Source organism: Corythoichthys intestinalis, chromosome 1 (genome assembly GCF_030265065.1).
Source record: "Corythoichthys intestinalis isolate RoL2023-P3 chromosome 1, ASM3026506v1, whole genome shotgun sequence".
NCBI classification, from domain to species: Eukaryota; Metazoa; Chordata; class Actinopteri; order Syngnathiformes; family Syngnathidae; genus Corythoichthys; species Corythoichthys intestinalis.
The window spans coordinates 37839920-37867346 of record NC_080395.1 but is presented as its reverse complement, the minus strand read 5'-3'; the positions used below and the strand labels follow the sequence as shown (position 1 = coordinate 37867346).

General features: G+C 38.7%; 2 protein-coding genes across 8 annotated transcripts in view; one reads left to right on the top strand and one right to left on the bottom strand.

Annotated features, from left to right (window-relative positions):
• Positions 1-22343, top strand: part of rufy2 (RUN and FYVE domain containing 2) — a 42895-nt gene extending 20552 nt beyond the window's left edge. The window contains exons 14-19 of one of the 2 annotated variants that reach the window (XM_057851272.1): positions 7529-7648; positions 7760-7889; positions 10970-11064; positions 11563-11611; positions 11676-11756; positions 11823-22343. In XM_057851272.1, the coding sequence (XP_057707255.1) occupies positions 7529-7648; positions 7760-7889; positions 10970-11064; positions 11563-11611; positions 11676-11756; positions 11823-11966 (619 nt within the window). In that variant the 3' untranslated portion in view covers positions 11967-22343. Of the gene's footprint in view, positions 1-1010; positions 4765-7528; positions 7649-7759; positions 7890-10969; positions 11065-11562; positions 11612-11675; positions 11757-11822 lie in introns of those variants that run through there. The other variant, XM_057851278.1, reaches the window with a different exon arrangement.
• The window catches only part of hnrnph3 (heterogeneous nuclear ribonucleoprotein H3 (2H9)), a 32605-nt gene continuing 16360 nt past the window's right edge, over positions 11183-27427 (bottom strand). For 4 of the 6 annotated variants that reach the window (XM_057851306.1, XM_057851287.1, XM_057851279.1 and 1 more), the window contains 10 exons: positions 21741-21833; positions 19176-19331; positions 18900-19043; positions 15577-15715; positions 14965-15164; positions 14796-14894; positions 14612-14718; positions 14408-14543; positions 14247-14300; positions 11191-14172 (listed from right to left, as the gene is read on the bottom strand). In XM_057851306.1, the coding sequence (XP_057707289.1) occupies positions 14105-14172; positions 14247-14300; positions 14408-14543; positions 14612-14718; positions 14796-14894; positions 14965-15164; positions 15577-15715; positions 18900-19043; positions 19176-19331; positions 21741-21828 (1191 nt within the window). In that variant the 5' untranslated portion in view covers positions 21829-21833 and the 3' untranslated portion in view covers positions 11191-14104. Of the gene's footprint in view, positions 14173-14246; positions 14301-14407; positions 14544-14611; positions 14719-14795; positions 14895-14964; positions 15165-15576; positions 15716-16855; positions 16950-18899; positions 19044-19175; positions 19332-21740; positions 21834-25540; positions 25687-27427 lie in introns of those variants that run through there. The other 2 variants (XM_057851296.1, XM_057851322.1) reach the window with 2 other exon arrangements.

The following is a 27427-nucleotide window of genomic DNA, read 5'->3' as shown; positions in this document are numbered from 1 at the left end:
GCCAGTAAAGGGCATGTGTGCACAGCATGTGGACTTATGTTGTCTGTAGGTTGTGAGTTTTTTTTTCTCCTAAGGACAAGTACATTTACTCAGAAACTGTTCTGTATGTTTTAGTAATTTTGTGTGTGGATGGGTGGGATGTTAATTCTCCTCCAATTCTCCAATATACCTCACATGTCCTTGAATCCTGAATAGGAAAAAAAAAAAGTAAGAGTAATTTTGAAAGATTGAATCTGTTGAAAAATAGTTTCTGCGTTTTAAAAAAAATCACTTTAAATTACTAATATTTATGATTTTTCATACAAAAGTGGGAGATAAAGCATCAATTTTTGTTGTGTATGATACATTTGGATAAATCATAATGATCCATCTGATTAAGGTAACCAAAAAAACATTAAAGTCTTGATGATATCCTGGGAGAAATCAACTGATGTATTTTAGCTAATTCTTCCACGCATGACAATTTTAGTTGTCGTTGCAACCTAGCTAATTTATGAGGATCCCTCCTCACTGCATCAGTCAGCCCCACCCATGACCCCCTCCCTGCCCCTGCCTTAGTCACCTACCCATCAATTTACATGTGCGCCATCCTCTGTGTGAATGTTGTCCTCTGCTCTGGTATAGTTAATTATATTTGCTTAGCGCAAAATGAAGTTTGCAAGTTTTCATCTCCGATCAAATGCATCAGCCGCTATGTACTGTGCTGGCTTCAAACTGTGCTGTGATTGTGTTCATTTTCCTGCTTCTCTTCACATTACTCATGGAGTGAAACAGATCTACAATGTATAATACTGACATGAAAAATGTCCCTTTTTGTCTGGCTGGTGACTTCTGACATTTCCTGCCCAATTAGAATACTGATGTATTGACATCCTTTCTTCCTTCCTTTTCTTTCTGATCTTTTTTTTCCTTTTTCCTTCCTCCCGCCTGTTCATCTCTTTTATGTCGTGGCATCCTCCATTTATTCATTTTACCCACATTGCTTTGCGATTGGTTCCTCCTGTGTGCAGCGATAAAGATCTGTTAAGTCAGACTAGAACTCTGGCCATGTCGTTTGTCAAGTGTGCCAGCACAGACACCGAGCACCAATACAAGCTAGTCAAGGACATTTCTTTCTGAGCACAAACATACTCACACAGGGACTGACTAGTTTAAATAACGCAGCTTTACTCCAATTACCTTATTTTCCACATGTTATTTGTGGACTGCAGTCTGGAGAAATATTATAATTGGCGGCACACTAGGTGAATTTTCTTTAGTGATGATCAGCATTGTGTTATTCTTTTCTCTCACTGTCATGCAACTTTTTCTCATTTTGAAGATATTAGAAGCTGTAGCTTGTTTCACATGCACACACACGTGACACTTTTCATTCAGACTTACTGACTTTAAGTAGACTGTTAATGATGAAGTTCATGCTCTAACTAGGGATGTCCCGATCCAATCACGTGATCGGATATCGGGCCGATCGCACCATTTTTCAGAGGCTCGGAATCGGGTAAAAAAGGATCGGGTTTTTAATTTAAAAATATATACAGTGGTACTACGACACACGATCTTTTCGACATCCGATTTTGACTCGCCATTTGTTTCTACATCCGACGACATGCTCGAAATACGACGTTTTATGACAGCGCCGCAGTTTTTTTGTTTTGCCACAAGACGGACGCACGGCGGATTTTCATGTGGGAGAAATCAACACGGGTTCCAAGAATGTTAGTGCAGGTGGTGAAAAAAGGAAAAAGGTGAGGCTTACTATTGAAATGAAGATGGAAATGATAGAAAAATATGAGCTTGATGTGTGTGTCCGTTTACTGGCTTGACAATACAGCTGTAGAATATCTACTATCTTGACGGTCCTCCTCCGACCTCCGTTCGCGAGTCTTTATAAGTTAAGGTGACAATTATTATTGTGGTAACAACACCAAAAATCGCCAGTTTCGTCGGGTTCTTAATCATTTATTTCAGAACTTGTGCAACACAACATGCCTACTGCCCGTCGCAGCTGAACATGAAATGTGAAAGTAAAAAGTCCTCTGTCACTCTGTCAAGTCAGCCACGCGGTGCATTCAGGTACACCACGCAAAACACATTCGCCACATTAAAACCCGATTAGTTACATTATCACAGGTATTATTATTACTATTATTATATTATTATTCCGATTTGTATTTATAATTTATTTGTGTTGTTCTGTGTCGTTGCAATTTGCAATAGTACCAGCAGTATTTATTAAGGTTTTAGTGTAGGTTTTCGGGCTGTAAAACGAAAAGAATTATTGTATTCTTATGGGAAAATCATGCTCGACATACGACCATTTCGACTTAGAAACAAGGGCCTGGAACGAATTAACTTCGTTTGTAGCGGTACCACGGTATTTTTTTTTTCTGCTTCATGCTTGTACAGCCTCTCACCCTCCCTCCTGCTGTTTTTCTTGGTCACCAGTGCAGCTGGCATTTGGTACTTAAAGTTAATGGTTGAAAGGTTTGTAGTTTTGATCTGGCGAGAGAAGGCTCGGTAACTCTCCGATCAAAGGCACATTGTTTATGCTATGTCTACACTAGGACAGATAATGTTCTCAAGGGTATTTTGCCGACTTTTTATACCTGTCCGCACTTATGTTTAAGGTGCGTCGATGCTCAGTTGCACTCTCACCACTTGGAAAATAACAAATAGAAACATATGATGTGGCAGAGTATATTTCCTGGAAGCTGCAACCAGGAGTGCTTGTGCATAACAGTGGCGATCCTGGAAGTGGCGACAGTTTTGACAGTAATGTCATGAAAAAAACTGATCGCGTGCCTCTTTGATTGGGGGTACCACGCAGGTTACTTTTCGGGGTTTAATTTTCCTCTACGCATTTTTATATACTCATGTTCGGTTGGCATTCAATTGGGAGGGGCCAGCTTCGCAGCTGGCTGATCGGAGACAACGTGGGAGACGAGCTCTGTGAAAAAACGCTAATCTCCGCGTCATCCGCGATGGGAGGACGTCAAATAGGTGTCAATAAGCATAGTATTGCGACGTAGTTTGAAGGTTCAAGAAAATGTGTGGAAAACGAAAGAGGAGCGGGAATGCCACGTCGTGATCGTCTGCCTCCATTATTTCCGATGCTGTCATGCCGCACTAAAAATGGCGACGGCATGACATCACTTCCTTAGTATCCGATTGTTGATAGCAGCAGGTAATATTATCCGTCTACATGATCCGTGTAACAGCTAATCGGGATAATAGGCATACTAGTGTAGCCGACATGCCATATAGTCCAACTAATTACATGTTTAAGGCAATTATCCATCCTAGTGTAGTAGCCTTAGTTAATCTTCGTTGTCGAGAGGCTGTTCTCGGCGGCGTGAGTGTCAAAGTGTGAATAATTTGAGTGGAGACACTTAATGAACATTTAATAAAGACAAGCATTTTCTACATTATTCTTGTTCAGAAATAATTCACATTATGAAGGCGGCACGGTGGGACAGATGTTGGCACGTCCACCTCACAATTCCGGGATCGTAGTTCGGGATTCCTATGTGGAGTTTGCATGTTCTTCCAGCGCCTGCATGGGTTTTTTTCCGGGTTCCTGCTACATCCCAAAAAAACTGCTGATTGAACACTCCTAATTGTCTGTAGTAGGGCTGTAGCTATCGATTATTTTAGTAGTAGATTAATCGATGAACAAGTTCGTTCGAATAATCGAGTAATCGGATAAGGAACATGAAAAATTAAAATACCTGAGCTGAGCCTCAAACTGGATAAAAAATAAAATAAAATAAGGATATATGTACAACAAAAGAACAATTGGCTAACTTACATAGCAAAAGTCCGCAACCTAAAATGCTATAAAATGCTTTTTTCTTTTTTTTAAACAATGCTCCTAACAAATGGTTTAGACACATATTCCCACAAATAACTGCTAAATATACCTATGAACTAAATTATGAATGCATTAAAAAAACATAAGCTTAAACAAAAACTTATGTTGGTCTTAACACGGAGCAGCTGGATTCAGCAATATGAAATGAGGCAGTCTAGAGGGCAGTGTAGCCATCCAAATCAATAAGACTAAATTCACTTTCAAAATAAACCATTAAAATGCCACTGTAATTAAACGAATACTCGAAGCAGCAAAATTTCATTCGAATCTTTTTTTCTAATAGAATACTCGAGTTAATCCATTAATCGTTGCAGCACTAGTCTGTAGGTGTGAGTGTGTCTTAATCCTTGAACTTATTACTTACTTTATTTGAACGTTTGTTTATTGTTTAAAAAAAACTTGTTTTCCAATATGGGAACGGCAGATTCTCAAAAATCACGTGATTGCACTCAGGTGCAAAAATATGCGATCTGGACATCCCTAGCTCAGCCCCATCTAAGAGCAATAACAACACACAAGTTTTCTATTAAAATGATGGGGCACCAACAGCTTAGGTAGGCTACATATGCGTACAGAACATGTAAGTTTCTCATTATACAGTTGAAGTTATTATTAGTAGTGGTATGTACATTTAACCTATCAAGAAAAAGACAACTGTAGTCACATGAGGAAGCGACCGCTTTAATATGGAGGAAGTTTGTCATAAACAAATATGGAGAATGTTCCATTTCAGCCATTAACTTCTCTGAAAAGAAGCAGACGAAGTAAGGATGGGAAATTGGTTTTGTTTGTTACATTAAATTACTGATTATCAATGTGTCTTGGATTTATACGTTTTTGATTATACTATCTTTTTTCAAGCAGTTTGACTATGTATGATAATTTTTTTAAATCCATATATCCACAATTGAATTAAGGATACATTTTACTTCCATGATCTTTTATTAAAACAAAATGGAAGACATGTGAGATGTGCCCAAATAGCACTAGCAGAAATTTTGTAGTACTGTAATGAATTGATCGGAATCGTGAAGCTAAAATTCTGGGTGGAAAAGGTTAATGCGATTCCTCATTTATGTCACTGTTCCATATTATTGGAGTTATGTTTTTCACATACCTTGCACGCATACTCAAAGTGTGACGCATTGACTGTGTGACTGGGCACTTACAGTGGGGCAAAAAGTATTTAGTCAACCACTGATTGTGCAAGTTCTCCCACTTGAAAATATTAGAGAGGTCTGTAATTGTCAACATGGGTAAACCTCAACCATGAGAGACAGAATGTGGAAAAAGAAAATCACATTGTTTGATATAGTATTTGCAAATCATGGTGGAAAATAAGTACAGTGGGGAGAACAAGTATTTGATACACTGCCAGTGGGTTTTCCCATTGGCAGTGTATCAAATACTTGTTTTCCCCACTGTATTTGGTCAATACCAAAAGTTAATCTCAATACTTTGTTATGTACCCTTTGTTGGCAATAACGGAGGCCAAACGTTTTCTGTAACTCTTCACAAGCTTTTCACACACTGTTGCTGGTATTTTGGCCCATTCCTCCATGCAGATGTCCTCTAGAGCAGTGATGTTTTGGGGCTGCCGTTGGGCAACACGGACTTTCAACTCCCTCCACAGATTTTCTATGGGGTTGAGATCTGGAGACTGGCTAGGCCACTCCAGGACCTTGAAATGCTTCTTACGAAGCCACTCCTTTGTTGCCCTGGCTGTGTGTTTGGGATCTTGGTCATGCTGAAAGACCCAGCCACGTCTCATCTTCAATGCTCTTGTGATGGAAGGAGATTTTCACTCAAAATCTTTCGATACATGGGCTCATTCATTCTTTCCTTTACACAGATGTCATTCTGGTCCCTTTGCAGAAAAACAGCCCCAAAGCATGATTTATCCATCCCCATGCTTCACAGTGGGTATTGTGTTCTTCGGATGCAATTAAGTATTCTTTCTCCTCCAAACACGAGAACCTGTTTTTCTACCAAAAAGTTCGATTTTGTTTTCATCTGACCATAACACATTGTTCCAGTCCTCTTCTGGATCATCCAAATGCTCTCTAGTGAACCGCAGACGGGCCTGGACGTGTACTGGCTTCAGCAGGTGGACATGTCTGGCAGTGCAGGATTTGAGTCCCTGGCGGCGCATTGTGTTACTAATAGTAGCCTTTGTTACTGTGGTCCCAGCTCTCTGTAGGTCATTCACTAGGTCCCCCCGTGTGGTTCTGGGTTTTTTTTGCTCACCGATCTTGTTATCATTTTGACGCCACGGGGTGAGATCTTGCATGGAGCCCCAGATCGAGGGAGATTATCATATCTTTGTATGTCTCCCATTTTCTAATAATTGCTCCCACAGTTGATTTCTTTACACCAAGCGTTTTACCTATTGCAGATTCAGTCTTCCCAGCCTGTTGCAGGTCTACAATTTTGTCTCTGGTGTCCTTTGTCTTTGGTCTTGGCCATAGTGGAGTTTGGAGTGTGACTGACTGAGGTTGTGGACAAGTGTCTTTTATACCGATAATGAGTTAAAACAGGTGCCATTAATACAGGTAACGAGTGGAGCCTCGTTAGAAGAAGTTAGACCTCTTTGACAGCCAGAAATCTTGCTTGTTTGTAGGTGACCAAATACTTATTTTCCACTTTAATTTGTAAATAAATTCTTTAAAAATCAAAAAATTTGATTCTCTGGGTTTTTTTCCACATTCTGTCTCTCATGGTTGAGGTTTACCCATGTTGACAATTACAGGCCTCTCTAATCTTTTCAAGTAGGAGAAGTTTCACAGTTGGTGGTTGACTAAATGCTTATTTTCCCCACTGTATCTACCAATTTTAACTTTTGCAATTAATTAAATGATGATTTTATTTTACTGCTTGCCCCTGGTTAGCTTAGATAGGCTCCAGCACCCCCGCGAACCTTGTGGGGACATGCGGAACTGAAAATGAATGAATGAATGACTGGCTGCCATGCGATTGATCGCTGCTAGCCCTCCCATTCAACATGAATTGGACGTATATGGCAGGGAAACTATTAATGAATGACTGAATATTGTTCGCATCTGCTTTGCGATGCATCTTTGAATCTGTTTTTTTCTCCCACCTCTACGACATCCATTCAACCTTGTTAGTAAATTGAAAATTAAAAATAAACAATTGAAAGGTTGTTGTTTTTCGCTACAGCTCCATCTGCTGGATCGGGTGGGTCTTTTCACTTCTTGGCGCTATTGTAAAATACCCCTGGTCACAGATCTGTAAACTTCTAAAACCCTTTACTAAGGACCTCAATTGTCTTGGCGTATTATTTCTTGACTGTCGTGATAGATTGGGATGTACTGAATCGGTGTTCATATAAACCAACCTGTAGAGGAATTTGTAAAAGCCCTACGCTGTCTTTTACCACCCTGATCAATAAAGTTTGATGTTTTGAAAGTGCTTTGCAGTGTCTGTGTAGGAAGCTCACTTGTTGACGGCAGGCCATCTCCACCATCCTTACCACTTTTTTGCTTTTTTTGTTTTGCACTTTTTATGTTTTTACCTCTTGTCCTCAGCACATCATCCTTATTCTTTTTTCCTCCGCCAACATCCTTCCTTACCCCTTCCTACATCAGTTTTTTTCTCTCCACGGTCCTGAGTTTGTCGCTGGTTGTAATGGCGCAGATTACAGGAGGCCGAGAGCCACCGTACCACGGCAGAGGAGGGCACCAGGCGCTTCAAGATGGACTTTGCCAACAAGGCCGACAGCCTGCAGCGGCAGATCGACCTCAGAGAAAAACAACTGTAAGCCCGGCAGACGTACCGAGTAACATAGCCTGAAAATGTGAATTATATTGTTCTTGTCAATGAGGAAGCATTTGTTTTTGTGATAGTTCTCATACATTTTGCCCGCAGGCTGCAGCTAGAGACCGACCTGAAGATCGAGCGGGAATGGAGGCAAACGCTGCAGAACGATCTGCACCGAGAGAGAGAAACGGTGGCTCAGCTCAGGACACAGGCGCTGCAAATCAACGGGCTCAAGATGGTAACACGATAAAGAAAAATACACCCACTTTGTGTTTCCTAACCTTCACTGAGCAAATACTTTCAACCAGAACTTGCTAAAATGTTATCATGTCATCAACCCACATACACAGGAAGTCTGCAAACCTGTTTTCCGCATTTTTAGTCTTGTGATGTTCTCCAGGGTAGCACAATGTCATTTTTGTCAAACTTTATTCAGAGACTATGCTGTAAAAAAAGAAAAAGTCATGCTAACTTAACATTTTGAGAACTCCTAACTAGGGGTGTGACAAAATATCAAAATGGTGATATATCGTGATACTTTGTACCCCAAAAGGCCAAGAATCAAGATATCGTTTTAAAAAGGTGTGACTGTTTAAAAAAAAAAAAAAAAAAAAGAAGAAGAACCAACAAGTTGCTACCAGAATCGCCCACCATAACAGTGTCTCGGTTAACTCTAAGGCTCCATTGGTGGTGCTCGACGCCCAATCCATTTAGCCTGGGAAACCAGGACATTTACAGTTATTCTGTCCGATTTTCAGGGCATTTAGAGGTCACTTGCTGTTCATTTTAGGGCAATTACAGGTCATTTCCTGTTGAGTTTGAGTCACTGCCTATTCATTCAGGTGATTCCCAGGTCAGTTCCTGTTCTGTAACTCAAAATAAGCAGGAAGTGACCTATAAAATACCCCAAAATCAACAGGAATTAACTGAAAATCAACAGGTAAATGACCTTAAATGGCCCAAAATTACCTCATTGCCTGGCATTGGTTGCCACTGACGGCCATAGACGTTCAATCCGTTTGAAGTGGCAGCGAATGATTCGTTCATTCGCTGCCACCCTCCCAGTTCAAATGGATTGGATGTCTACTAGTCATAAACTCATTCCAATTCACAGCAGAAGCTTGTCTTTCTGTTCATTAGTTGTTTGTAGAATATCCTAGAATGATTTCCTGACCAATGTATCGATAATCGTTGTTTCGCCATTTCGTCAGATCATCGTTATCGTGAGCTTTGTATCGCGTATCGTATCGTGAGGTACCAAGAGGTTCCCACTCCTACTCCTAACTCATTTGATCAAATTAAAGGGGAAGTTCAGAATTTTTGACATTAGGCTTACTTTTCGAGTTAGCGAGGGTTTAATTATGGTAGTCGTTGCAGTTGGGTTTAACAAATTCCGTGCAGTTTGTTAGTTATTTGTTAATTGCAGGTCTCCAGCGTGGCTAAGCTAGCGCGAGTCATGGTGCTTGGTAGCATGCCAATAAAAAAACGATATTAAACAGATCTGACTGTTCACACAAAACCATGTCGTGGTCAAAGAGTGAACAGTACAGTGCGTTAGAGCTGTCCCGACTAGTCGAAGTAGTCGATGATGTAAAAGCATCGACGAGCACAACATCCCGTCGATGGTTAAAGGCGAGTTTAAAAAAAAAAAAAAAATGTTATGACGTCGACAGAGTTTAGCTTAGTCAGGTTTGCAATTCTTTATTTTTGGAACTTGTGGGAACAAGACGGCTCCTGTCACTGGCAGCCAGTATACAAGTACCATCAACAACAGAAAGACGTCTCGCTCTGTCGCACTTCCCTCATTCACGTCATCCACGCGGCCCATGTTGGAATGCATGCAAATACACCTGCTACATTATAACCCGACTCAATGAAATATATATTTATATATATGATAGTCCTTCTTAAAAAATTATCATATTGTGATAAAGTTCATTATTTTCTGTAATGTATTGATAAACAATAGACTTTCATATATTTTAGATTCATTACACACAACTGAAGTAGTTCAAGCCTTTTATTGTTTAATGTTGATGATTTTGGAAAAAAAAAAGTCAAGAAAAAACAAAAATCCCTAAATCGTCAAGAAAAAACAAAGGAGACAATAAGCTGGGTGATTGTAAGTCGATTTAACGATTTTTTTAAAATTGAATTTGCCTTTATCTATGTCATAGGACGGAGTATTCGGGGCTAATGCCAGGCTAATGTAGCTGAATAAGCAGCTTTCGTTCCCGCCCAAAAAAATAGCGGTGAAAAAAACGATGTGCTATCACTCCGCCCTGCTTGCCTAGACCACCTGGTCCCTGCAGAGCTGCTGGATTACAAATGTTACTGTTCATACAACAAATATTGAAATGCAATGGTAAGTTTTAATTAACTTTATCCTGGAAACATAGCTAACACTATTGAATGCATGGGTCATCAGTGATTCTCAAGCGTGCATATGTTGTTTTTTGTTGTTGATTTACTCACGCTAGCATAGCCACAAATGTCAAAAATTCTGTACTTCCCCTTTAAATTGATATTGGGAATTTCATTATATGAGTTAAATTAACTTGCATGATCAAGTTTGTGAGCCTTAAAGTTTTGATTTTAAACTACGTAACAAAAGTCCAGTTTACTTAAAATGTTTGGTTCAAACCACTCACAGTAACTGAAGTCCAGTTCACGTTAATTGTTGAGTTTTGACGGCTAACTTTTTGAGTTTTCCATCAGAACATGAATATATAAGTGAAACTGGTAGACTTAAAAAGGTCTGCCAACTTTTTTTTTTTTTTTTTAAACATTGTCTTACTCGCATGGTCAAACTTTGTGGGAGGGTTCATCCTTGCCAGGGGAAGAATTAGTTTATATTTTTAAGCGATTGGTTAAAAAATGCCCTCAAAATACAATAAAAAAATATATAAATCAGACACAAACAATTGTTTCCTCCACTAGGTGTGGAGAATAAAACGTGAACCAACCAGTCCACATTGATTGACATATTACTTTATATTTTGCATAAGTGATTAATAAAGGAAGAAATATCCTCAAATTGATTAAAATTGCTAAAAATATGGTAGGCTGCCAAGAAAAATCTGTACAGTAATAGTACAATCATTGATTAAAATGTGCCTGATTTTATTTAGAGGAATTGTGTGCAGGTGTATAGTCTCCCTCTACTCTTTCCAAAGTCAATTTGAATCAACTTAATCTCAGCCTTAACCCTAATGAGCACATAGAAAAGGGGTGGCTTTTGTCCATCACGTTGGTTTACCCAATCAAGTGAGCATTAGTGATTTCAGTGCCATCAACCATGAGTGTTTTTTGCTCTAGGAGTTCCATCGCCTACAAGATGAGAACTTCCAGCTGAAGAGCATCTGTGAAGACCAAGAACAAGCTCTAGAGGAGCTAGGCTCAAAACTTAGCGAGTATGTATGCTTTCAAGTCACTTGTGTTACGAAGCAAAATTACAAATAGTTCATTCACCCCTCCTAGCCAAAATGAATTGGACATCTAGTCTATCAGGGCTCCAACTCACTATTATTTTAAAAATCCATTAATCGGAAGATTAAATTATTCATCGGATAAATGTAATTTTTTCAATTACCTTCACAATTTAACTTGAAGTTGTTTTAGGCATGCTGTAAATAATATTGAAGACAAAATGGATGACCATTTCCTTCAAAAACATTTCATTACAGCTTCCTGACTCACAACTGTACCGTTTTAAGTACATAAAACTTGTTAACGTTTTAATATACGTTTTGAGTATAAAACACAAAAGGAATTTCTCAGTACTCAAATCACTGAAAAAATTTGACAGAAAATTACATGTAATAAATATGCATACTAAATTCATTAAACTCCACTTTTGGCCATTTCACCTTTCACTTTTAACATTGCGTCAACAATATTTTGTCGTGCAGATCCAAAATGAAGATTGAGGACATAAAAGAAGCCAACAAAGCTCTTCAGGTAAAACTTGCACAGTGCATCCAAGCGGACTTAATTGTAAGGGTAAGTGCGGTTCTTGTTGCAGGGTGGGCAGGTGTGGTTAAAAGATAAGGAAGCCAGCCACTGCAAGCTGTGTGATAAGGAGTTCTCCATCTCAAGGCGCAAAGTGAGCCCGTGGACATTACCGACAGAGCCTTTCTCGCTTTGCTCATCTACATTCTTGTATTTACAGCATCACTGCAGGAATTGCGGCGAGATCTTCTGCAACAGCTGCTCCGACAATGAACTTCCCCTCCCCGCGTCGCCTAAACCAGTGCGAGTGTGTGACACCTGCCACGCCCTCCTCCTGCAAAGATGCTCATCTAATCCCACCTGAGTTATCACATCTACCTCCGCTCATCATGCGTCTGCAAGGTCCATCTCTTTAACGTTGCTCCGTACTTATTGTGCATGCACATTTTGGATATACTGGATTCATTTGGAATTTCAGACGAGACACACAGTTTTTCCTCAAATGGTGGCCTCCGCTGTAATAGCGCAGGGTGCGCAGATCACATTAAAGCGCACCTCCTGCACTTGGAGGCATTGTGTCTGTAAAGCTTTTGTTTAAAGTGGAGTTTTAAACACAAACGTGGTGCTAAACATTTCATCATTGACTTGAAAGGAATTGGGGAGGAAACGCTGTCTGAAGGCTGGATTGAAAACGAGCCAGCAGATGGAAATGAAGTGTTGCAGATACTAAAGTCAAATCCAGATCTATTCATCCTAGCGTTCAATGAACCTGAAATGCATGTTTTTGAAATGTGGGAGGAATGCTAAAATAGCCAGAAAAACAAGTAAACGATAACAGCAGATTTGGGTAATAATGTGTTCCTGGTACTCGAGTAAGACACTATACGAGGAAATACGGTATATTGTCTATCAATACATAAGTCTAATGACATAAGTGCCACAGTAATTGAAATTTTCTTTTACCAAACAAAAAAAAACAACAACAATTCAACAGTTTTTGAATTTCTAGGACCTGAATAAGCACATTTCTTTATAATACTAAAATGTCAAAAATGACTTGGTCAATGATGTCGTGATGACACATCGAGAGTATTACAAATTCATGTGATGAGATGCTCCACTGAATGTGGCTGCTTATGTGTTCGAATCATTCTGTGGCTCAAAAGATGACAACTTTACACTAAAAGCACTAAAGAGTATATGACTGAATCAGTAAGTGCCACTTTGTGATATACTGTAGGCCAAACTTGTTTAACTGTCACTAGCCCATAGAAGGCTGCTGCTCATGTTCAGTGTTAGTTTCACTCGAGCTAATGCAAATGCTTACAGTGCCAAAACAAAAATGTGTATTCACACTTGTAGAGAAAAAAGCCCCATTTGGAATGCTATCAAGTCCAACGGCAAGCTAAAATTTACAGCACGTCGTTGGAGGTTTGAGGCAAAAATGTTGTTGATGTTGCTTGAAAAGACTGAGTTTGAACATACATTTTGTTATGTTGACCGATTCTAGGCCAACTAGATCATTTATCTCTTGGTCTTATTTTTAATGCATTGTCAAGTCTACAGACTCAATGGCACATTCTGGGTTTTGCACTTAATGGCAACTGAAGTTGTCAATTTTTTTCTTCTAATTTATTCGTGTTTCAGGATAACACTTGATACGTAATATAATCAAATTCTGATTATCATCCAGTCCTCATTTTATACAATTTTTCTCTTATTATACGAGTCCCATTCCTCAAGAGAATGTGTACAGTTTTTGTTATTGTTTATATTGTTAATCAAAATGAATTTTATCACAGCATTGATTGCCAACAGTACACGTAATTGACTGGAGCAGTTTTGATTAAATGAAATTTATGAACTTGATCCTTTCATGGAATTTTTGTCACGTTCTCCACATACAACTACAAGCAATCACACCATCAAACAATAGATAATCGTTTAATAAAAATAAAAAAAAATAGGCAAAATGTACAACAGCTGCAATAAACTTAAGTTCTCAACACATTGGTTGCCAGTGACGGTGAGATCTCCAACCCATTTAGACTGCGAGGGAGTTCAAATGGATTGGATAACGTTCCATCAATGGAAGTGAATGAATTAAGATATTGAAACGCAGGTTCACATTTTAACTTAGGTATGTGGGAATACGCCTCCACTATGTTTCATAAGTTAACAAATTTGCAATTTTTAAGAACGTGTATTGGCTTCCAATTTGACCAAATGGTTCCAGTTGACAGTGGCTGTTCTAAACAATGCAGCACACATTAAATCTTTTTGGTTTTGAGCAATTTCCTCTGCAAACACAAAAAAAAGTTCTTTTCATATCAGACTGGTAAAAACACCCAGCTTCTTCCTCTCGAGTCACAACTGGATAACTAAATGTCATTTACTGTATTTTTGTTTCTAAATAAGCAAGAAAGGTAAAAGAGTGGAACGCCACAACAAGAGACGTCAGATCAGCTTGACAACAAAACAGAGAGAAAGCAAGTAATGACATCAGTAGGCGCTTCGAAGCCCGCTGCTCCGGGAGCCTCCTCCTGAGTTTCCATAGAAACCCCCGCGACCTAAAGAATGCAAATAAAATCTGTAATAATTTTTTTTTTCAAGAGAATCAACATGAAATTTGACGGACACGCACTCATTTCAGCTCCGCTGGCTGTCGAGTTGAGAAAGAGCTCAATGTAGCGGTGTTCTACGGGACGAGAAAAATAGAAAACTCACCAAATGGACGACACTTTTTTCTTCAATAATGCATACTTTCGTCTCATAACATCGCAAGATACCAGACATCAAACGTACGCATGTGGTTCTTGTCTTTGGACATGGCGGCCACGGCGTCCTCGTGGCAGCGGAACTCCACGTCGGCCTCTCCCGTCAGCTTGCCGTTGTGAGTGACGTCGATGTGGACTCTCATTGGGTTCAAAGGGGAGAAGAACTGCAACGGGATCGGTTCGTGTCAAACGCGCACTGGAAAAATGGCGATTTTACGGGCTGCGTTCTGACTTCAGCGATGTCCATCTCGTTGGTGCGGAAAGGCAAGCCCCTCATGTGGACAAAATGGCCGCCGTTGTAATTTGAGCCTACTTCACTTTGACGACTGTAACTGTGGCCTAGCGACAGAGAGCCCTGGAAGTTACTGATTATGTTTCAGCGCCGTCAATGGCAGCCATCGAGTTGTAGATATTACCTCTGGATCCTCGCTCTTCTCTTATGCGCTCATCAAACAGGCAGTTTCCAAAGCCGTAGTTGTTCAATCCATTGTAGCTGTCGTAACTGTGTCCATAACCTGGAAACGCACACTCAGATTAATTAGAGAAAAATCTGCCATCCACACAAGTGATATCTCGACCGCTCACCCCTCCCGTAGCCCCCAACGCTCCTCATGGAGTCCATGAGCGAACCGCAGCGACTGGGACCGGAGGAAAAGTATCCCCCCCTGGGTCCTTCCATCACGGGCCTGTCGTAAGGGCTCGGTCTCTGGCCCCCGATCGCCCGCCGGGGCTCGTCATAGTAGGATCGGATCTCCACGCGGCTACTCTTAAAGATCTCTATGTACCTGGCGGGGAGAGCGGTCCGCCGCGGTCAGCGAGGAGGGTTGTGGAAGCGGCTCGTGTCGGCCGGCTCACATACACAGAAAGGTACACACAGAAAAGACAGATGGCCTAATAGTGGAGAAAGTATCTTTAAAGTCACCTCGGACTGATGAAACTGCCTCTACAAACCCAATGCCCCCATTACACAAAAATGACTGGTCTAACAGTAAATACTAAGAGCTGAACACACATTGCTTACTGCTAGACATTTCATTATATATGAAAGCCCCAATTAAAAGTGATTATTCTAGCAGTCCCACCCCTTATTGCTTATAGAATTTAAGGGAACCCATCCCTCAGTACATAGAGACTTTAATAGAAGAAGCCCAGCCCAGTCCAGCCCAGCCCAGCCCGTCCCCTTCTGGTCCGTCCCACCTGTGCCCTATTCTTTCCTTGTGTTTCCCCCGAGCCTTTTCTGCTATCTCCTTTGAGGCAAACTGCACGAAGGCTTCCCCTGTGCTCCTCCCCTGGTAGTCCACTGGCAGAGTAATCCCATTCGGCACGATTCTCAACCCTTCAACCCAAGCAAACAAATGCGTAAGTCGGCAGGTAGGGAGACAACACCCGCTGGAGCTTTCACCTGAAGCGCTCCAATTAGTACTGTATACATCTTGAACATGACTGCATTCAAACCATATATCTGACATGAGCGTGTTGGATGGAATAAGCCCACAAAGTGGGACGAATGACACAACCGCTGGCCTGGAGTCAGCAAACGGCAACATGGTGTACACCGAGCCACTTTCAAGCATTTGGACTGATTTTTCAAGGCCCACAAAATATTGATTCTAGCTTTTTCGGTCATCAAAAAGGATTGTTTTTTCTTCAAATATCAAAAATCCGTATTTTATAAGTCACACTTCTTTCCATAATTAGGCTGCATTGATACTTTTTTTTTTTTTTTTAGACTTTTTTTTTTTTTAACTGAAGGAGATAGTACCTTTTCTCGAAGGCACCGTCTAACTGTCTGCATTATTCTAACACACTTAATATAATCAATTAGGGAATAGTATCATTGCTCGTATTTACTGTTTGACTGTATTACTCTAACACACCCAATATAAAATTAGCACTTATACCATAGTTTAAGGAAAACAAGCAAAATATAGGGCATAAAAGATACACAACGCCTTCCTATCACGGAAGCCCAACGTGTGCATCATGCGCAAGACTGACACACCAACTCACGCAATCAGTTCTGCCGGATAGTCCAAAACAAATGGCGGGACGCTCTGAGCACCGGAGAATGTCAGATATCCGACTGATAACATGACTGACAAGACTCAGAGAGCCCCTTTGACACTGAGGTGGCAAAATCCACAACCCTCGTTGCCCGGACAACAGTGACTCCCGAATCCTCCAGTCCAATCCACAAAGACAGTAATCCCAAAGACACCCTTCTTCCTACCCACATCCCGCCCCGCAAAAGCCTTCAAAAGACAATGTTTAACTAAGGGTTGCCATTTTTTCTCGGGAACCTTTTGTCGACTTCTGATATGGTGACCTTGGAACGAGTTTGCCTCCTCGCCTGAGTGTTTCTGTTTCGCCTTGCCGTTTTGATCTCTGTCGACCTGAATAAATTGTCAACTTGTTCTCGGTGAGCCGTCTTTAAACCTTTCAAAAGTACAAAGGGTTAAGACTAAGGTGAACACACCGAGTTTGCCTTCCTGGAGTCTCACCAGCCCGGATCGTTGGATCTTCGCCTGCACGGGTCCGGCGGTTCGCCTGGCGCGATTCCGGCGATCTGGCTGGAAGGTCAGAATTCCTTCATAACTCAGGTGCAAATTGTAGATAGGGTGCGCCATAATTAACTAGATATCTTCTCTTGCTTGTAATTTTGTTGATACTGATTAATTTTTGCTACATGACCCAAAAACGTGATAATCGCGTGTGAACACTAGAGCTGTCCCGACTAGTCGACATAGTCGACGTCATCGATGACGTAAATCCATCGACAAGCACAACATCCCGTCGACGGTTAATGAAGGGTTAAAAAAAATATATGCGTGGAAAGTTCAGAATGTCGGATGCTCTGTATGCAAGCGGGGAAAGCAGCACAAAGCCAGAAAAAGCGCACCAGAGTGTCCAAAACATTGACTTATTTCAAAGAAACAACGGAGGGTACACTCTTCTGTCCTGTCTCCTCAATGCCAAGCTTGGCTGCACGTCGGACGTGAATAAACACCTCAAATGCCGTCACCCAGTTTGTAATTTTTTTTTTTTCATTTTTTGTACACCAGAGGGTGCTGTCGCCTTACTGAATAATAATGTTTCATTGACAATGGGTCTGTAAGTGCTATTAGTATTGTCCTTAATGCTAACTGAAAGGTTTATTTCATGTTATGGTTTATTTTATGTATAAGGTTAAAAGGTCATAAATATATACAGTATATACAGTAATTGCACTCAAGGGAGAGATTGTCAATGATAAGGTAATAAATTAAGGTAAAGGCAATTCATTGATATATAAATAAGGTTTAAAAGGAAAAAGGTGAAAAGTTTTTGTTAATTTCTAATTGTGTTCTTTTATTTGTGTGCACTGCAGCTCTTACGGTGTGATTACATCAAGGATGGAATAAAAGTTGTAAACCATCAGTTTAAGAGACCACCTTTTCAATCGGGATGATACACTAGTTAATTCTATCAGCATTTGAACTCATTGTTTATTTGTGATTTATTATTGTTATTTACGTGTTTATTTGTACTTTAATAAATAATTTAAGTGTTCCAATATGTTTTTTGTGAATTGATAAGCGCCAACAAAAATTTCATTGCTAAATTAGTAAACAAAAACCAAAAAAAAAAAATTTTTTTTTTAGTTATTAGATTAGTCGACTAATTGTAAAAATAGTCGGCTGACTAATCGGGAGAAAATTAGTCGTTTGGGACAGCCCTAGTGAACACCAGGTCATTGTTTTTTTTTTTTTAAGTTACCAAAAAAAGTCATTTGCCCCATCTTCATTTACAAAAAAAAAAAAAAGCCTAGAGCTTACAGAAAAAAAACTAAGGACAGATTTGTGTTCTGCACCCCAAAATTTTGTAAGAATAACTGTTCCTATGCAAAATGTGATTTATAGGTCAGCACGACTTATGTATAGGTTTTCTTCTTCAATGATGCATTTTTTACAGTTGCGACTTATGGTCCGAAAAATTCAGTAATTATAAAATTGGCAAAAACATCACAATGGTTCTGCTCTAAATTGTGTTAAATGCGTACATAAATCATCATAAATCGATCAAAGACCCTTAAATGGAATTGTGGAAGACTTTGTAATAGCAGCAAATATCGTATTTTTGTCCAAAGAATCTATCGTATCGTGAAGGAACGGAACATTTGTGGGGATCCGTCAGGGTTCAATTCAATCCCAAGCCCCTTGAGGTTTACTAGGTACATCGAGGATTGTTACCAGCAGGAGAGCTGACCCCAGATCAGTGTGTGTCATTCATTTCCCCCGACCCAAGAAAGCCCAGCCTATTCCATTGTTTTACATAAACATTCCATTATTTGTCAGCAACATAGTATGTTATAAAAAGGTCAACAAACAAGAACAGACATTGACACTTGTATGCAAACAAAAAAAATACTGCCATAAAAACATAATAGATTTTCTGTACTAGAATTACTTTTGGCTTAAGTTGTTTAGATATACGTCAAGAATTGTAAAGCAAAGCTACTGAGAGTATATTGTGTTTCATACCTGAGAAGAACTGAACAATTTCCTCTTTACTGCAACCAAAGGGCAGGCCTCTGAGTCTCAGCATGCAGCCACTGGAGCTGTCATAGTCAGCGGGCCCGCTCCGTTTCAGCACCCAGTCCATCTCACTACGGTTTGACTTGAACACTAACAGACGCACAGACACACAGAAGAAAAGTGCTGCGATCGAATGGTTTTCACGGCCAATGATGGCAAAAATGGGCCAGCTGCCTAACCCAAAATGACCAATCTTTATTGGAATATAAAGATGTTCCTTACCCTCAATGTAGCGGTGCCCCATGTATTTACGATCTTTACATAGAGCATTCTTGAAATCATCCGATGTTTTTAGTTCAATAAAGGCCTCTCCGCTGGGTCGGCCTTCTCTCGAGTAGGTGAAACACACGCCATCGACTTTGCCAACGATGTCACAGTCTGCACACAACACATTTTAAAAGAGTAGCTCAATCCCAGGCATGGTCTTTGCCAAAGAAAACTGCACATTCATCCATTTGTCGATTACACCATGTTCACAGAAAAAAAAAAAATGTCCTGGCTTGTAATCAATTTATGTGTTGTTTGGCTCCAAACTACCATATTTTCCGCACTATAAGGCGTACCCTCAACAAATGGCCTATTTTAAAACTGTTTTCAAATATAGGACGCACCGTACTATAGGGCACAATAGTAGCAGTGATTGGGGTTACATAATGCATCCATTAGATAAAGCTGCGCTAAAGATAATGTCATGCCATGATTAACCAATATTTACCCATATTTAAGGCGCATCGGATTATAAAGCGAACTGTCGGCTTTGAGAAAATTGAAGGCTTTTAGGTGCGCCTTATAGTGAAGAAAATATGGCAAGTGAACTAAAGTGCCACTAATACGGTAAAAGTTTGGTTTTGCTAAAATTGGAGACTATATTCAAAATTTCCAATTTTACGTCCTAGTTATGCGGAAAATATTGTCAATGTCAAATGTCATTTATTCGTGTTTCAGGTCAAACTAAGTCTATAAAATAAGGAGGAAAATGTACACACACAAACACACACACACACACAAAGACAAAACAACTGTTGTGTTTGATAGAACAATATGTCTATATGCTGCCATAGCAGATTCATGGCGCATTAAGCCCCCGAACTATTTTTAATTTTTCCGTTTTACCCTGAAACAACCGTTTTTGTTTCAACCCAGCCATAAAACGAAGGTAATTATTTAAATGTATTCAAAACGTCTGTCGTTTTTCCACTTAGAATCATTAACTGATGTGTCATATTTCGTTTAAAAAAAAAAAAAAGACTTTAAAAAATTATTCAGTTGCATAACTTTTAAACAAATTGTGTCACAATAAAAAAAATGGCGTCTGTAAAAAAGTCATGGATATCTACCTCATAACTATCGCTTAATTGTATTTTTTTTCGTTACTGTCGCATTTTCTCCGATATGTTAGATGATAAATAATCGATCCAAACAAAAAAAAAAAAGGAAAAAAAAAACGTTTAAAAGGCTAAATATATGAAAAAGAAAATCTCTGAAAATTTCTGCATCGCGACTCGTTATATTACCATGTTTCGCCCATAAAATCCCACAAAACTCCAGCTGTGGCCATTCACAGCTGTGTCTTGACACTCAGTGATACATGCTACATGGAGTTTTTGGATCGAAACAAGGTAAGTATGCGATAATATCTCGTTAAAGTCATGGCATCTGTAATTCTGCTCTCGCGCGCTCTCACCTCCAGATAGGGTTTTGCTGTTTAATTTTTTTTTTTTTTTTTTTTTTAATGCCCCCATGTTCAAAATTGTTCTTTCCCCAGAAAATTGAGATTTAAAGCTTTCCAATGATGATGACACATGCATATCGGATAATTTTGAAAGCTGGCAAAATTGGAGGTCTCAGAGCAGAACTTCAAGTCACCTGAGTGTTTTCCACCATATACATATATATATATATATATATATATAAGCATTAGAAAAGTATCGTAAAGAAAAGTGGAAAATAGAATATCAAAGTTGTGACCATCAACCTATACTTTTTGGGGAACAAAAGTGTTTTTACATATCAATACGACGAAACAGACTAGAACCCGGGAACAAAATATGTGTTACATGGTGTTATTACTGTAATGAATCGAAATGAGATATTTGCTAATATCTCATTTTGCTTTGGAGAAAAAAAAAAAATTCAAGACTTAAGACCATAATGAATCCAGTTTAAGACCCATTTCACATCGATACCAGTAAAGTAAAAAAGACTGCAGCACAGGTAGGTCCGCTTAGTAGTTTCAACGTCCTCAAAAATCGAAACATTTAAAAGCGAGATTGAAGTTCATTCATGTTCTATGTAAAAGTAACGTCAATAGATTTTTAAGACCTTTCAAATTCGTATTTAAGACCTTTTGTGATATTTTAGGAGAATCGTAGACACTTTAAGGCCTTATATTCAAATCAGTGGATTCAGGACATTTTAAGACTTTTATAGGATACCCTGGCCAGTGTACATTTCCACCCAAAATGTACATCCCATGGTCATATAAAGTAAATAACACATGACATAACACTTTCTTAACCTGTATGATCTCAAATCAGGTAACGTGTGAAGCACGCAGTTTTCAATATTTGTAGTAGGGGGAACAATTGTCGCGGCATAGAAAAATATTCAGTATACCAACAGGTCAAGTGCAGCCACCCAGCAGGTTTTTTGGTTTTTTTTTTTGCTGGCCTTTACTATAACTGATTAAATTTTGAAATAAAAATTTTTCTAAACTTTACTTTCAATCAAAGCAGGAGGTAATAAAATAAACAGAAGGCCAATGCCCGACCGACACGCTTTGAGTACCTGAGAAGAAACTGGCCACCTCCTCCTGGGTGCAGGTCCAAGGAAGGCCTCTGATCCGGACCACGTAACCTTCTTCATTGGAAGACATCTTCACTGGAAGCATTAAAAATGTATTATTATTGAGCTGTTTAAGTCGTTGGCTGCCACTGACAACTGTGAACGTCCAATTCATTTAGATTACGAGGACAGGGGATTAAATGGGTGAAACATGGTAATATAACAACGGTCGCGATGCAGAAAACGCAGACATCAAGGAGTGGTCGAGATTTTCATTGTCATATATTTACCTTTTTACACATTCTTTTTATTTTTCTTTGTTTGGATCGATTATTTATCATCTGAAATATTGGAGAAAGTGCGACAGTGACGAAAAAAAATACAATTAAGCAATAGTTATGAGGTAGATATCCGTGACTTTTTTTACAGACACCAATTTTTTCATTGTGACGTAATTTGTTTAAAAGTTTAAAATATGCAAGTGAATAATTTTTTAAAGCAGTTTTTAAAATGATATATTAATGATTCTAAGCTAAAAATGACAGACATTTCGAATAATAAATACGATTACTTAAAATTCTTTTTTTTGGCTAGGTTGAAACAAAAGCAGTTGCGCAACGTCAGTAAACTGGGGTTTCCAGGGTAAAACGGACATATTAAAAATAGTTCGGGGGGCTTAGTGCGCCATGAATCTGCTAAGGCAGGATATAAACATTGTGCTATCGAACACAACAGTTCTTTTGGCTTACAATACAGAAATTTATTTTAAAGAGTGCGAGAGCATATGGCGGAAAACACAGACAAGACTGAAAAAGCAGTTTCTGCTCTTGCACTCCTCTTTTAAAGAAACTGCTGTATTTTAAGCCCAAACAACTGTTGTGTTTGATAGAACAATATGTCTATATGCTGCCATAGCAGATTCATGGCGCATTAAGCCCCCAAACTATTTTTAATTTGTCATTTTACCCTGAAAACCCCCGTTTACAGACGTTGCGCAACCGCTTTTGTTTCTACCCAGCCATAAAACGAAGGTCATTGATTATATTTATTCTTAAAAATGTGTCATTTTTAGCTTAGAATCATTAATTGATGTCTCATATTTCGTTTTAAAAAAAAAAAACGACTTAAAAAAATTATTCACTCACATATTTTAAACTTTTAACAAATTATGTCACAATGAAAAAAATGGCGTCTGTAAAAAAGTCCCGGATATCTACCTCATAACTATCGCTTAATTGTGTTTTTTTTGTTACTGTCGCATTTTATCCGATGTTAGATGATAATTGATCCAGGGAAAAATTGGAAAAAAAAAATAAACCTTTAAAAGGGTAAATATATGAAAAAGAAAATTTCGACCACGCCTTGACGTCTGCGATTTCTGCATCGCGACCCTTGTTATATTACTATGTTTCACCCATAAAAATCCCCCCAAAATCCAGCTGTGGCCAGTAACCGCTGTGTCTTGACACTCAGTGATACATGCTACATGGAGTTTTTGGATCGAAAAAAGGTAAGTACGCGATAATATCTCGTTAAAGTTATGGCGTCTGTAATACTGCTCTCGCGTGCTCTCACCTCCAGATAGGGTTTTGATGTTTATTATTTTTTTTTTTTTTAAATGCCCCATGTTCAAAATTGTTCTTTCCCCAAATCGAGATTTTAAGCTTTCCAATGATGTATCACACATGCATATCGGATAATTTTGAAAGTTGGCCAAATTGGGGGTCTCAGAGCGGAACTAAGCCTGTCGCGACATGCAATAATTCCATTTATCGCACGGTAAATGAAAATGAAAGCGGTCATTTTCCCACTGCAATTTATCGCCTCACGTGTGGGTCCTGGTTTTTATTCCTACCAATCAAGCACAGACAGTTTAACCAATGAAGTTTGTGCTAAAACAAACAACACCTGACTGCAATCAACTGATTACACTTGTGAGACACCAGATTGGTGAAAAGATGTCTTGTTTTGTGGGAATGAAATCCAGCACCCACTGCGGCCCTATGTGGAATAGTTTGGACACCACTGGTTTAGGGGTTGGAAAAAAAAGAGGATATAAATATATATATGTATATATATATTAATGTCCTCCTGTTCCAAATTTTTCTTTCCCCAGAAATTTGAGATTTTAAGCTTTCCAATAATGTATCACACATCCATATAGGACAATTTCGAAATTTGGCCCAATTGGGGGTCTCAGAGCGGAACTTCAAGTCACCCTAGTGTTTTCCGCGATATATACAGCGGGGAGAAAACCCATTGGCAGTGTATCAAATACTTGTTCCCCCCACTGTACCTGTATACACACACACACACACACATATTTAATTATGCTTTGGGGGGAAAAAAGTGAAAAAACATGTCTTATATGTATTTACCATAGCCATTAACTGTGAAAAACGAGGGATCAATATGTGTATATATATATATATATATATATATATATATATATATATATATATATATATATATATATATATATATATACATTTAAGGAATGTATTAGGGCTGCAGCTATCGATTATTTTAGTAGTCGATTAATCGATGAACTATTTAGTTCGAATAATCGAGTAATAGGATAAGGAACATGAAAAATTAAAATACCTGATCTGAGCCTCAACCAGTATAAAAAAAAGAGGTCTATATACAACAAAAGAAGAATTTGCTAACTGGCATAGCAAATGTCCGCTAGCTTAAATGCTATATATATATTTTTTAATACAATGCTCTTAAATAATGATTCAGACACATATTCCCACAAAAAAAACAGCTAAATATACCTATAAACTAAAATACGAATGCATTAAAAAAAAACTTGAGCGCAAAAAAAACTTAGCTTAGGTTGGTCTTAACAGGGAGCAGCTGGATTCCGCCATGTGAAATAAGGGAGACTAGAGGGCAATGTATCCACCCAAATCAATAAAGCTAAATGAAAACACTTTAAAAACAAACCATTACAACGCCACTTCAATTAAACGAATACTCGACGCAGCAACATTTATTTCGAATATTTTTTTTCTAATCGAATACTCGAGGTAATTGATTAATCGTTGCAGCACAAGAATGTATAATGTAATAACGTGATAATGTAATATCGTGTAGAACATGAAAAGTAACATCAATTACTTTGCTGAATAACGCATTACTCTTACAATAAGGTAACAGTTACTAACACAATTACTTTTTGGGAGAAGTAATTTGCAACTGTACCTAATCTTTTTTTTAAGTAAGATTAATAAAACTGCTGATATCCAAGCCATTTTGACTTGGAAGGGCGAATGAATGGCAACCAACAAGTTAAATTAGTATTTCTTTATATGCTGATAAAATCCAGGTGTTCAATCTAAAAGATGCTACGCAAGCAATAATGTTGCTAAATGTATACTGACTTTTTGTGTAGTATCCAGTTGACATATAAACGAAACACTGTTCGTACCATTCCTCAAGTTCCTATGGAAACCTTAACAACAAGTAGAAGCAAACTAAGCTCAACTCTACAGCAATTGTTTTTATCTGACGTTGTACAGACAGCGTTCCTGATATCGACAAGCGAGACGTCACTCGAATAATTGCTCATTTGTCTTTGTCGAACCATACGTTCGGAGTCATCATATCAGATGCTCGTGTGTTAGCTCCATAACGTTAGCAATTAGCTTCGGCTTACGCAGCGGTCAAATGTACACCGCGAGCTCGCGTAATATGAGCCCGCAAACGCGTCGTTATTGCGTATCATAATGTGTCACTGCATATAAATATCAAGCCAGCGCCCTCTTTTAAGTGCAAAAAGGAGGAAATTGTCTCACAATCGTTTGCTGTGCGTCGGTTTCTCGCGTCTTGTTGTAGCGAGACGAGGTGATACTTCCGATAGAAGCGCTCACGGCACGCTCCCGTCTCGCGAGACTACAGCTCTCGCAGCGTTCTCGCGAGGCTGTAATGGCAACGCCGGTACGAGATGTCTGATTGACGCTGGAAACGCGGCCCAAACGCGGATTCTGCGCTACATTTATCTGTTAAAATTGTATTACAACAATAATAAAATGTTGCGTTTGACATTGCTTGTCTACTCACTCAAAAAATAAGGTGCCTCATCAGTAAACTTTTTTTTAAACATTCAGTGCTTTACACTTTTTATTTACATTTCAAATCGTGTCACTAATTACAATAAAAGTAGTATGTTTGTTTTTAAGAACGGTAGGGACACCCAATGAGGAAGGAATGAGAGAGCAGGGAAGGGCAGGGTTGGTATACCAGCAACATAGGCGGTGTTTGACTTTTGGGGTAGGGGGGCACAACATGTTGATGACCCCGGAACGCAGTGTCAGCAAAAAATTAATTTACAAGAATATTTATAATAATAAGTTGACAATGAGCGTTATTTGTTTCCCATCATTCTTAAGGGGGAATTCTAAATCAGGCTGCTTAGGCAATACTTTTCACCAAGATAGTCAACCATTGAATATGGTACGCCCGCCGATGTCGTGCCAATGTAGTTACCCCAGTCAAAAATGGTATCCCCTGGGTGGAGCCATACGGAGGTAGATTTGTGTCTTTATTATTCAATTTAAAAAAGTTGTTTCAACAACAACAACAAAAAATGTGTTTGCGTGCAAAAATAAATTTGAAAGTTAAAAAAAATGCAGGTTTAAGCTATTTTATCTTTGATTTAATTTGGGGGGGGGGGGATTGAACCAACTTTTTTGATTGAAGTAATGTTGATTTGTGTTTGGTTGGCTAGGATGTTTTTGTCTTTATTATTCAATCAAAAAATAAGTTGCTTCAAAAAATATATATTTTCAAAATGAAAAATCACTTCAATCAAAAAAAGAACAATTTTAACCATAGAAAATGTTTTTGAATGTGAAAAAATATTTGAGATTGAAAAATTTTCATTGGAACACTTATTTTTTTTATTGAAACAGTTTCATTCTATTGAAGCAATCCTTTTTTGTGTTTGGGCCATATTATGGGTAGGACATTTGTGTCTAAATCATTTAATCCCCAAAAAAGCATTCAAATGATCATTGAAAAATGAAATTGCCCTCCCCTATTTTTTTTTTTAATTAAATGCAAAGTAAATGACCATCTAAGGTGCTAGTCACATGATTGGTTAGAAAAATAATTTGAACCTATTATAAAAAATATTTTTTTTTTGTTCATTTTATTCATTTTTGTAGCAGTTTTATTGCTCTACAATTTTTATATGTATAGGAAAGTCGATTTCATGCAATGACACTTTTCGGCCACCGGGGGGGGGGGGGCTGGCCCCCCTTAAAATCCGCTTATGACCAGCAATGCCAATAGTTTGCAATAGGGAGCTTCTATCATGTCCAATCACCTGTGCTAGTTCGATAGCTTGAATCTTGTCCAGCAAAAGGTTGCAATTTGTCGTGATTTAACGTAATGCCTTAAGATGAGTATGCCAAGTCGTCCAAGATTGAATTATTTTACTATGTATTCGGCTAGATATGATACTTTCATACATACATTTTAACTTATCCTTCACTGTAAAGGGAGATGCTCAACAACTTCATTGTACAAACTGTATAATGACAAAAAAGGGTTTTTCTTTTCGATTCTATTCTACAAGTGTGATTATGGTAGTTTATGTTAAGTGTCTGTCAAGGTCAAACTTTATTCTCAGGATCACATGGCATGTGGTAAACATACACAAAGGTTTGTACTACAAGTGT